Below are 13,233 nucleotides of genomic sequence, written 5' to 3'. Positions count from 1 at the left end.
AGATTTGTGCTTCCCTATTACATATGGACAGATAAAGAATGAATGAGGGGGGCTTCCCTGGTGGTGCAGTGGTTGAAAGTCCGCCTGCCGATGCAGGGGACACGGGTTCGTGCCCCGGTCCGGGAGGATCCCACATGACATGGAGCTGCTGGGCCCGTGAGCCATGGCCGCTGAGCCTGCGTGTCCGGAGCTTGTGCTCCGCAACGGGAGAGGCCATAACAGTGAGAGGCAAAAGAATGAATGAGGGGCTTATTACATGAATCACTTTGAATTACTGTGTCATGCTGAGCTTCTGGACCTGAAATTGGAATGGTCAAAAGGAGTTGTGTAGCAGGAAAGGGCAAAGGTACGTGGTTTTTTTATATGGGCCATTTAAATTTTAACGGTTAGAAGAGTTTCTTACTGTAGTCTTAGCATATTGGTATGGAGTACATGGACATTCCATAGTTCTTAGTTGGTAATTCTTCATATTAATAAATACAGTTTGTGAGGAAGCCATTCATGAAATCTGTGTTTGGTAATCTGTCCCCTTACCTTGGGTGTTTGCAGCAGACGGGAGGGTCGTTGAGAGACGACAAGATTTGCAGAGACCCACATGCATGAAAGAGTGTGGTCCTGGGAGAGAGAGAAGTTATGTAGGACTGGAATCCAGGACATATTTGGAGAAGAAGCAGGAGCCAGAAGTGGAAAAAATCGGCAGAAAACAGAAGAGTTTTCAGAGTGGCCATGCTAAAAAATGTTACCATTAGCTTATAAGTAATGGCCAATTATTGGAGGGGTTTTAAGGAATAAAGATCTGCATTTATTTTTTTAAAAAAATCATCATGGAACCAATGTGGCTAAACTGGAATCAGGAAAATTAGTGAGGTGGCTTGTGCCACTGTCCAGGTAGAGAAGGACCCAGTGAAGAGTTGAGGCAGTGGGGGTAGACAGAAAGGAATGAATCAGAGAAATTAATGAAACTCATTGATAAGTAATACATTGGGAATGAGAGAGAGCAAGGAATCCAGCATGATATCCAGGTTTCTGGATGTGACGGGTTGGGAGGATGGTGATGCTGTTAATTGCAAAGAAGAACTTCAGAGGAGGAGGCAGTTGAGGTTTGACAATGATGAGTTCATTTTCAGACGTGTGGAGTCTGAGGTGGCTGATTAAGAATATTCAGGTAGAACAGTTCCAGAGGATAGTTGGAATTATTATGGTTTTAAGATACCCATTTGGAAGTTGCAGTATATAGTCAATGAGTGTAGTTTACCTCATGAGTACACAAGATGACCGAGAGAGATTGTGTAGTGTGAGAAGGATGAAATGTCAAGGGACGTACCTGGAGAACAACATTTGAGGGATGACTGGAGGAAAAGGAGTTCACAGATTGACTGAAGAGAGCCAAGAAATAGGAAGAAAATTGCGGTGGGTGGAGGGAGAGTATCGAAGTTCAGGGAAGCAGAGAGAATTCCAAGGCAAGGCGGCGGTCAAGTTTAACAGTGCAGCTGAGAGGGCAGAAATCACTGAAGAGTGCTGAGCCAGACGTTAACACTCAAATCGTAGAGTTTTAAGAAGATAGTGGGGGCAGAAACCAATTGTCATCGGTTAAAAGAAGCATGGATAAGAAAATAGATGCAGCCAGAGTTGTGTGTTTTCTTAAAAAAACAAAACAAGACAAAACTCTGTTGTGAAGAAAAAGAGGTAGTGTGAGAAAGAAAGGGCGACAGCTAGCAGGGATTAAAAAGGGATTTTGATATCTTTATTTTTGCTTTAGATGGATAGAGCATGGTGCTGGGGAACGTGCTGAGAGCCGAAAGCAAGTGATGTGTCAGGCAGCAAAGACACAAAATAATAATGGCAGCAAACTTCTATAGCACCTCCTGTGTTCCCAACACTCCTCTATATGTAGTTTTACGTGTATTAACTCGTCTACTTCGCATAACTGCCTTGCAGGGTAGGTGCTGTTATTACCGCCATTTTCCTTATAAGAAAACCGAGGTATAGAGAGGTTAAGTAACCTAACCAATCTGTGCTCTACCCACCACACTAAGCAAATGAATTACAGAGCCACCAGAATGGTATATATAGATGTATACATCAGATTCAGCAGATGCAGAAGGTCATTGGTTGAGAGGTGGAGGGCAGGAGAGGTGGGGTGCTTTGTGTAGATACAGTCCAGTTGTGTGATAAAAGGAAAGTTCTTCTGTGGAACATGTCTTTGCAACTTTTTCATAATATTAAGAAGTTGAAGATTAAGTGAAATTATTGGCTCATCAACATTACCTGACTGCTAACCTGCTTGGAAGAAGGTTAGTCGGGAAGAGCATTCAAGATTTAGTTTGCTGTGGCAGAACTAAACTAGTTGCTAAAATGAAATTTAAATATGCGTGATCATTCAGGCTGGGAATCAGGGCTGGAATGTGGCTGGAGGTGGGCAGGGGAGGCAGAGGGAGATGGAGATGGGTAGGGCATCCAAACAGAGGTCATCTTGATCTAAGAGTTGAATGAAGCTTGAAAGTACTTTCAGCCATTTGATAGTAGAACTCGTGAAAGATTGGGCCAACTTTTGTATTTGTAGTACGTTGTTCATCCTGACTGTGTAAGCTTTTCCTAGTTTTATGCCTGTCACTCCACAAAGGTGACATTGTTTGGAAATTTGGAAGAATGTTTAGAAATCTGTTCGTCTCTTACTCTAATATTATCCTTAGCAACAGTAACTAGCAGTAATATTTATTCAGAACTAGTGTTCCAGGCATAATGCCTGCCGCTTTACAGGAACTATTTCATTTTACCTTTATAAAAACCCTAGAGATGGTCTACTACTTTCCTCATTATACACTTGAGGAAACTCAGGCTTGAAGACACAGAGTTCCCTGCCCAAGGACATAGAGCTAGCAAGTGGCTAAACCAGGATGTGAACCAGGTGGTTTGAATCCAGAGCTCAGGTGCTGCTTAACCCTCTGTGTTGCAGAGAAATAGGTGGTACCCTGAACTTGCCAGTTTTTTCAGAGTTGGATCACGGCTGCTGTGTTCACATATGAGAAGTTCAGCTTTAGAAAAACCTGTCTCTAGTTCTTCTGACCACAGTTATTTGGGGGTTGGTTTATGAAGCAAAAGGTGAAACTAGTAAAAATACAGTTAAAAGTTATCTTAATGAAGATGGAGAATTTTCTTGTGTCATGACCCTGACTGACTTAGGCAACTGAAAATATTTCTTTACCTTTTTAATGTAAAACGGATCTGTACTTATATACCCGTTGGTGTTCTAGATATTTGTGGGCTGAAATTACAGTGAAGAAAGTCTTATTGGCCATAGGGAAGACTCTTGGGACAAAGACGGAGTATAACCATTGCAGTTTTTTTTTTAAATAAATTTATTTATGGCTGCATTGGGTCTTCAGTTGCTGCACGCAGGCTTTCTTTAGTTGCAGTGAGAGGGGGCTAATCTTCGTTGTGGTGCGTGGGCTTCTCATTGCAGTGGCTTCTCTTGTCGTGGAGCACGGGCTGCAGGCGCGCAGGCTTCAGTAGTTGTGTCACACGGGTTCAGTAGTTGTGGTTCGCAGGCTCTAGAGCGCAGGCTCAGTAGTTGTGGCGCACGGGCTTAGTTGCTCTGCGGCATGTGGGATCTTCCGAGACCAGGTCTCGAACCCACGTCCCCTGCACTGGCAGGCAGATTCTTAACCACTGCGCCACCAGGGAAGTCCTGTTGCAATGTGTTTTATCCATCCATCTCATCAGTAGTGGGTACTTGCCATTTTAGCTGCTGGGATACAGAAATAAAGGCAGATACTGTCCCTGATTTCTTCTTGTGGAGTTTGTAGTCTGATGGGGAAGGCAGAAATTAAATAAATTCACCAAAAATGTTTAATTACTGCTAAATTGGATTTTGGAAAAACTCAAACATAAAATTGTAAATTTGACTGCCTCCCAGTTAACTGTAGTAGGCTGAATGGCTTTGAATGCTGGGAAATGGACTAGTTAATAGCCAAGAGTACGCCAGTTTGTGCTGATAAGTGAAAAACTATAGACTCAAGGTATTGACATAACTGAGAAGATGAGCGTTAAAAAGGCTGGCTTCATATAAACTATAGTTGAAAATATAGAGTATGTGGAAGAGAAAAAAGCAAACCTTAATAAGCTCATTTTCTGTGCATTTATTACTAAATTATGAATGATTATAAAACAGACTCAAATACTGATCATGGGCAGCTTTGATATGGAAACTTTAAAAAAAATGCACACGCATCACAGCTTCTTCTTGAATCTTTTCTTTCTGCTGTGTTGGCCTGGAAACCCCGGAGGTGAGACATTCTACGGAAAACTGTGAGAACTGCAACTCCTAGCCAAAAGTATCTCCAAACCTTTTTTGTTGTTGTTCTTTTTCCAAAACCAAAAGTAATAACAGATATATCCAGGCATGTTCAAATCTTTATTAAAAGTTTTGTTTTGCATTTGATATTAAAACCAATGAAAATTCTTAGACGACAGTTTTACTTTTACCCTTAATCCATGGTTATTGTTCCCTGTGAGCTCAGATGGGATGAAATTATGCTTTTACTCCAACTGTTTAAGTCCTTGGAAAATTCACAAGGTGGAATTTACACCCTGTTGGATTCTCAGAAGAACGTCTCTGTCTTTCCCTGTGTTTAGGCGGCCTTGTGCCATGGTGGTGTGTGGACGCTATTGGAATATTTTATTTCTGATCATTGTTTTTGATAAGTTTTTTGCTTTCTTCCCCACTGATATCTCTACAGGCTCAGTTCGAACTTCAAGCCTTTCACATCCGGGGTGAGCATGCGATGATAACAGCGAGACTAGAAGAAACCATTGAAAATCTCAAAGACGAGATAGAACACCGATGGCGAGGAGGGTGTGAAGAGATGAGGGATGTGTGTGTCTCCACCGACGATGACTGCCCTCCAAAGACTTTCAGAAATGTGTGCATCCAGACAGACAGAGAGACTTTCCTCAAACCCTGCGAAGGTGAAGACAGGACAACCAGAAGTAACCAAATAATACCCAAAAAGCTGAATATCTCCTCTTTAAGCCAACTCTCTCCCCCAAATGACAGCAGAGACACCAGTGTACCACTTCAATCTGCGGAAAGCATCTCATCGAGTCAGCAGAAGGCAACGCCTCCCGCTCCTCCTCCCCCTCCCGCACCACCCCTACTGGCAGCCATCCCTCCCCCTCCTCCCCTCCCACCCGCACTTGGACCTTTGCCCCTGGCACCTCCGCCACCACCTGTGAATACTGGACCTCCCCCACCTCCGCCACCTCCTCTGCCTCCAAGTGCTGGACCTCCCCCCCCTCCCCCACCCCCCCCACTTCCTCACTCCACCGCTCCGCCCAACAGTGGGGGGCCTCCTTCTGCTCCGCCACCCCCAGGACCTGTGCCTCCACCTCCCCCTGCACTCTTCTTCGGAGTCAACCCTTCTGCTAGCCAGTGTCCTCGGAAGCCAGCCGTCGAACCCAGTTGTCCCATGAAGCCTTTGTACTGGACTAGGATACAAATAAGTGATAAGAGGTAAGCTCAACTCCCCTGGCCCATTCTCAGCTTGTGAATTTGCAGGATTTTGGACAAGTGATGTTGTATTCCTGTTGGTTCAGCATCTTTGTAGTGTGGCGCTCGTTCTCAGATGTGGTAGTGAATGCTTTGGATAAACAAGGCTGGAACGTTTGGAGGAGAATGTCTCCACTAGGTCTTCTCTGTGTTCTGTATGGATCGATGCTGGAAGAAACGGCGTGTTCTGTGTCAGACGCTTCTCGAAGGTATATATTCCATTTCCCAGACTAGAGAAGAGCCCAGGGCTCTCCAACATCTCTGCAATTAGTGAGTAATCACAAAGACATTGAACCTGATTCTACACTTCAGGTTCACTGAAGAGTTTTACATTATCTGTCTTGTCTTTAGATGGTATCATCAACCCTATAATGTGTATATTCAACAGGTAGGTGTAATTTTTCAATTTTTATTAAAAGAACTGGACATAGTTGAATCATTAGCTCTTTAGGTCAGAGAGGAGTCTTAAAATATCAACTCTCTCTGCTTGAACTCTGTTACCCCTCGCTACTGAGTGCCCGCACATCTTTATACCTCGTTGCCCTGCAGAGAAAGTGCCAGTGGGTAGGTAGCTAAAAAGCATCTTCCATTTGCATAGGTTGTTAAAGTGGGTCTGTAAGGCAGCAAGAGATGGTTGCTTGGAAATTTCCATTCAAACAGATCTGATCAGATTTCTTCTGCCTCATTTTGGAAAGCATCAAAAGGACGAGAAAGACGTTGAGTGGCTTCTTGACTACTCTCTAGGTACGAAGTTCATTGTTTGCAAAGAACAGCAAATACAGAACAGATTTTTACATTTAAATTTTTGAACTTAATTCCCCAAATCAAGATGTGGTGGTGAATTTTTCTATTTCTATAACATTTCACTTGGGGAAGGCAGTATACTGAACAAAATAAACTGCAATTCACAGTGAGAAAGCAACTAGAAATCACTCTAGGAGGGGTGGGGCACACCTTGACACTAAGCATATGGTGAACGAAGTTGATTGTATACTTCATATTTGGTCTCTTTCCTCTCACCAAAAATTAAGGGCGAATTTATTTATTTGATAAATTTATTTATTTATTATATTTAAATATAATACTCTATATTTACATTTCCCAAATGAGTGGTTAAAAAACCATTTCAGATGGTCCTGAAATAGCTCCTTCCATTAACTAGAGTACTAGTATTCCCATTCAAGACTCAGATGACATTTCCTAAGAATTAATTTCTCCGGATATTTATTTGCAGCCGTGTTCCCTTATTAGCGTTCTCAAATTAATGCGCAGCCATTCCAGGGTGATGAAGCCCACCTGTCAGCCCTGGCAGCATGTGTTCTGAGGGCACACGGAGCTGTTCCACACCTGGGTCTCACTAGCCTGCCTCAGCTTCATTCCCATAAGACTTCATGGGCAAACAATAACCTAGACCATACCAGTGGTGTAACAGTAACCACTGGGAGATGTGGGCCCTTCATCCACCGTTTAAGACAACAAAGACAAGCTGGAGATAATCATTGTAGTTTTCTCTCCATACATAGTTGGCCATTATGAGAAAGAGGACAATAGAATGCTCAAGCTCTTATTAGTTTCGCCGTAAACGTAGGGCTTCAGTTTTGCGATGGGTTGAATTGCCTCCCCGCAAATTGATTTGCCGGTGCCCTAATCCCCAGTATCTCAGACTGTGACCTTATTTGGAAATAGGGCTATTGCAGTTGTGATTAGTTAGGTTGAGATGACCTCAGACTGGAGTAGGGCGGGCCTCTAATCCAGAATGACTGGTGTTCTTATAAAAAGGGGAAATGTGGACACTGCCAGGGGCGGAGGGAGGACGGCATGTGGAGTTTGGAGTCCTGCCACCACCAGGGATTGCGTTTTGAGCAAAATGAAAAGTAGATGAATGTTCCAACTTTCCTGACCTGGGACCTCAGGAGAGCCCTGCTTGGTGAACATGTCAGCCTTGAGCCTGAGTTCCAGGCACAGGGGTTTAGTCTCTCTTATTATGGGTCCGTCAAAATGTTTTGTACCTCAGAGCATGAATACGTCTTTTAAAACTGACATGGTCTGAAGACCCTGTGTACTATTCATTATGGACAAAAGTAAAATTATCTGGGATGTGTTCTTTGACAGGAGATGATATTTTGTACAGCCAGAGGGGTAAGCACTTCGTGTAATGAGCACATAATCGATTTTGGTCTTGGTCTTCTGGGGAACTAAGAATAAAATATGAATTTTCTCTAGTATACACACACTGCCTCTCATCCACTTGGATTGCTTTTCACTACTAACATGGTTTTTAACTTTTGCCATTCTGCTTTCTTTGATGTCTGTTTTCTGGTTTCTAGAATAGGGAAAAGCCATTTAGTTTAAAAAAATTAAAAAGGAAGAAAGAAATCCTCATCTGTCTACCTTTTCGGCTTCCTAATAAGTATCTTCCTGTTGAGAAATTATCTTCTCCTCCACCCCCTGCGCGCTCCTCCCTGCTCACTCCCGCATCTGTCCCCTCCCACTTCTTCCCCCTCCTCCTCCTCCTCCTGCCTTCCTCTTCCTCTTCTTTGGAGCTCAAACTGTGTGTTCAGTGGTCAGAAAAGAGCTGGCCATGATGGCATACGGTCCATTGTGAGCAAGTCCTTGTTACTGCCCCACCAGCCCAGTTGCCCCCAACCTGCTGAGAGGTGGTATTCCAAAATTCTGTTACTCATTTTTGGAAATGCCTTTTCCCATAGAAACAGTGTTGTAGATGGTGATGAGGTGTTCAACCTGACTTCCAAAGCCTATTTACTTCAGAATATAAGTGGGTTATAGCACTAGTCATACTGACCTGAGCTCAGAGTCCTTGGAGGGGGAGCCAAGCGGTAGAGGTGCAGGAGATGGGGGGATGGGTCTGAATAATCTACTTTGTGGGTCACATCACCTCCCTCTAGGCATCCTCTCCTCTGCTTCCCAGAACCTTCCTGAGGCCCAGACCAGCAGCTCTGAGGCTGCATGCTCCAGAATTTCCTGGCTCTCTTCTCCCACCAAGATCCCCTTTCCCAAGTGCAGCTGAGAAAAGCATTTAACATTAAAGGTGTTCATGTTTCGAATTGAAGTTAAGGGCGGCGGGGGGGAGGGAGGGGGCGGTGCTGAGGAAGGAGCACATAGATGGATGTACCTCACTGGAAATGTTCTAGCCCTTGGATGATGATTTCACAGGTATTCATTATACTGTTATACATTATAACTTACATATGTCACATATATGTTCTTAAATGCCTCAAATATTATATTAGAAAAATTATAATTAAAAAAAAAAAGTGGAGAGAAGCAAATGTTCAGTTTTGTTATGGGCCAGAACCCAAATGTCATATTTCACAGCAAAGGCAGACACATAGCAAAATGTGAACACTCAGATCTGAAAAGCCAGTGTTGCCAACCGCTTCAAATATGAAAAATTGTCAAAGCGGCGGGCAGGTGGGGATGGTGGTGTGATGAATTGGGCAATTGGGATTGACATGTATACACTGATGTGTATAAAATGGATGACTAATAAGGACCTGCTGTATAAAAAAATAAATAGAATAAAATTCAAAAATTAAAAAAAAAAGAAAAATTGTCTTTTAGTATCAAAAACTTTGTGTGGACCACCCCATGTAGTAATAGTTCTTTTAGTTTTCATTGGGAAAATGCATATCGAAACAAAGTACTTGTAGATATTATGGATCATAACATACACACATGTTTGATCTGTATGTTTGACGTGTAGGTGAGACTTTTTATTTAATGTCTACGAGCATTAAAAGTGTTTAAAACAAGACGAGAAAGTAAGTTAAGAAAGTAGACGTTTGGGAGAAAATGTGTTCTCACTGAAAGGAGCCTGGATAGTAAACCATCTAAGGCAGCTCTCAGAGGCAGTTGTTCTGAACCTGATTTCCCATATCTTCTTCCCTTTCTTTGTTTCAAAACTAGGGTATCCCTGTTTTTAGAGAGAGAAAAAAACCAATCAAACAAACAAAACACAGTCTCCCCATGGCTGCTTTTGCTGAAATCTCTGCAGGGGCTGGTGCAGTAGGGGTTTTGCTTTGTTTTTATTGTTAATCCTGTTGTTGGGTGGTGTATTATAAAATCAAGTATTTCTAAATGAGCACAGCCTGTTCACATATATGGGTCTTAAGCTGAGTTAACCTGAGCTAAACCTGAGAACCATATTTAAAACGAATAGAAAAAAATTCAAAGGAGGGCACATCTTCACCCAAGCACTCCATTTTCATTCTATTTAAGAATTATCCTATGAATTTCTCAGAATTGGTTATTGTTTCAATCTTTATACGATGCCCATTTCTACCCGTCATGGAAATGACACAAAGTGAGGGAGGGGCAGTTTCCATGCCTCAACAATCTGACTCGCAGGAGTTCTGATCCCACCGCGTTTCTTTGGTTCTCTCTCTTTGGTTATATCTAAGGACCATTCTGTTTCGGAAATGTGTGTTTGCTTTAATACTTAGTATATTTTGACTTAAAAAATCTGTTATCCTAAAAAGTTTCTCTTCAAGCGTTATTAGAGTTTTTTAAGGAGTTAAAAAAATGAATTAAGGATTTCACTGTATTCTCTTCTCTTTTGTTTCTTAAGTTTAACTTGCCATTTTCTCTTTTAAGCCAAAATTCTACACCAACCTTGTGGGATTCCTTAGAAGAACCTGATATTCGGGATACTAGCGAATTTGAGTATTTATTCTCCAAAGACACACCTCAGCAGAAGAAGAAACCTCTGTCAGAGTCCTATGAGAAAAAAAACAAGATCAAAAAGGTACTGAGTGACTACAGTAATCTTTGTAATTTTATATATATATATATATATATATATATATATATATATATATATGTATATATTTGTCATACATGGGAATTTATTATGTGCTGCTGGTTTGCTTTCCCTCTGTTTTCAAAAAATGTTTTGAAAGGTTTTGAGTCACAGATGACAGAAAGGAGCCAATAGTTTGAGAAATCCGTGCTTGCTATTTTGGTCATGCTGTCTGAATTTTCAAACTGTTTTCTTCATCTGGACTTTTTTCAGCCACTAATTCTATTGAAAAAATGCACAAAAGTTAGTGAAAAGTAGTCTGTAGGCTATATGGAAAATGTCTTCTTCACTTATTTGTAACTTCATTCATTGAACAAATATTTATTGGGAGTCTGTGCTACATCTTGTTTTAGGCCCATGCTATCCAGTCGGGTAGCCCTTAGCCACATGTGACTATTTGTGATAAAATTAAAAATTCAGTTCTTCAGTGGCACCAGCCACCTTTCAGTTTTATTCTTCTGGCTAGTGGCTACAATATAGCACAGATATAAAACATTTCCATCGTTACAAAAAGTTCTCGTGGGTAGCACTGTCTGAGCACCTGGGGCATGTTGGTGAAGAAAAGCAAACAAACGAGAAAACAGATCCTCGCCCTCTGGAGCTTCTATTAACAATAAACGTCAGAAACAAAAAATCAAATCATGTGGTAGAGCAGAGTAAGGAGGATCAACTCTTTCGGGGTTAGGGAGGGATGGGGGCTACGGGTTTGAATGGAGTGTTCAAGGTAGTCCTCCTTGAGAAGGTGACCTCTGAGCAGACTTGAGGGCTAGAAATCTGAGGCCACCAGCCAGCCATCAGAGGACAAGGTCAGGATTCACAAGCAATCAGACAGATGTGGAGGTGAGTCGCCACGGTCGCCATGCACCGGCTGCGTGCCCCAAGTCAAAGTTCCTTCAGTCTGCCTTGGTCCCCTCAGTGTCACGTGAGATGACATCTATCCATATTGCTCTGAGTAATTATCAAATGACATCGTATGTATATACGGGCTACCGTAGTGCCTGGTACCCAGTCAAACCTCAGCAAGTAATTGCTGCTCTCATTTTGCTACTGTTGCCGCCGCCGCTGCTGTTTCTCTGCATTAGTGTTGTGATAATAGCATAGACGGTATTAGGGAAAAACAGTTGGCCCTTGAACAACATGGGTTCGAACCGCACGGGTCCACTTATATGCAGATATTTTTCAATAGTAAACACTACAGTACGAAACAGCCCGTGATTGATTGAATCGCGGATGCTGAGGAACCGCGGGTACAGAAGCTGACTCTAAGCTATATGCACGTTAACCCCTAGCTGTTCAAGGGTCAACTGTATAGTACTTGGTTCTGCTGTTGATTTGCGATGTGATTCTGGGCTGGTCATCTCACTTCTCCAGGCCATATTTTCTCTTCTCTATAAAACCAGATTAACAATATCTGAGTTTACCTGACCTAGCAGGATGCTGTGAAATTCAAATCGAAGAGGGTTTGAAGAAGTGTTTTGAAAGGTGTGTAGTACTGAATGATAGTTTCATCAACTCTTCTTAAATTATATAGTGAGGTTCATCCATTGGTTCATATCTCAAGTAACATGATTGTGAAATGAGCTGTGCCTTGTGGGGGGGAAATGGCAAAAGTCCGGATGCAGTTTTCTGTTAATCAAATCAGGTGTGCCCACTGACTTAAATTATACATGAAAATCATGGTCAAGGTTTTTCACAAGTTCATTGGAATTGTGTTTCCCTGATTGAAAAATGTGATCCCAATAATGATTAAATATCAGAGCAAATCTTTTAAGAGGGTGTATGGCATGAAACAATTGAGTTACGGCAAGAAGTAAACTGATAGACTATAGAATATATTGATGTGCAGTTAGATTCCTATGAGATGGAAATAAGGGCGTTTTGCTGGCCAGCTGGCTTTTTAAATGCCACCTATAGGAACAGAAGACTAATTGTTTCTATACAAAAGGCAAAAGCAGAATCTCTGTATTCCAAAAGTGGCCTCATTTTGCCTCTTCCAGGAAGCCTTCTCTGACCATCAAGGAAATCCTCTGAATGTTTTCTTACCCAATATCATATTAAACTTACTTTCGTTCTCTTTTTCTTTTGCTATTACTCCTTGTGTTTCTCTCTCTGGATGCTTGGTTACATGTTATTTACTCATAAAGCTAATTATTTCTGTTTTGGTGAATGAGCATTTTTAAAACATTGAAGTATTTGTTTTTAAAACATCAAAGCATTTGGTAGTTTATTCTTATTTCTTATCTCATAATTATTTGCCTCTTCAACAAAGGATTTTCACTAAGGCGGTTAGTACTTGATGTGTTTGTTTCTCCGTCTGAGGGGGAAAATATCCTTTATTCAAACTCTTTAATCTTTCTGAACAGTGAGGTTGCTGTTACGCCAAAGACTCTGTGCACACGTGTAGTCTCTATTTTTTTTTCTTTAAGGGGAGCAGTCTTGAGGGTGCTTGGAGTTTGCAGTGAGCTTGTGTCCTACCTTAGAGCTGAGATTCTAAGTTGTAAAGAAAAAAAAAACGAATTGAGCCGATGCCAGTAAACTCTGAACCTGCCTCCTAGGCGCCTTCCTTCTGTGCCCATGGCCAGATTTCCAATATCGAGATGGATCCCTTGGTCTCTTCTGAAAGTCAGATGTTTATTTTCTGTTCTCTCTGAGAATGAAGACGAAAGTGAATTTTAGTGATTGTGAGCAACTGAGGAGTGTCAGCCCTGGAGGCCAGCTTTGTTAGCCTAACCACAGAATGGTTCCCATACAAGGTGACCAGGAGACACTTGCCAGATAGATCTTTTTATGGTGACGGAAGTAGAGTATATGTCAGAGATTTAAAAATCCAGCATTCTGAATCTTGGCCGCAGGGACTCTGCCAGCA

At 42.0% G+C, this 13,233-nt stretch overlaps 1 protein-coding gene across 2 annotated transcripts in view; it reads left to right on the top strand.

The window, feature by feature from the left end:
- Positions 1–13,233, top strand: part of FMN1 (formin 1) — a 406,404-nt gene that overhangs the window by 184,444 nt on the left and 208,727 nt on the right. For both annotated transcript variants that reach the window (XM_032623988.1, XM_032623989.1), the window contains 2 exons: positions 4,740–5,512; positions 10,163–10,313. In XM_032623988.1, the coding sequence (XP_032479879.1) occupies positions 4,740–5,512; positions 10,163–10,313 (924 nt within the window). The remainder of the gene's footprint in view (positions 1–4,739; positions 5,513–10,162; positions 10,314–13,233) is intronic.

This window comes from Phocoena sinus, chromosome 2, assembly GCF_008692025.1.
Source record: "Phocoena sinus isolate mPhoSin1 chromosome 2, mPhoSin1.pri, whole genome shotgun sequence".
Taxonomy (NCBI): Eukaryota; Metazoa; Chordata; class Mammalia; order Artiodactyla; family Phocoenidae; genus Phocoena; species Phocoena sinus.
This window is presented reverse-complemented; position numbering and strand designations above follow the sequence as displayed.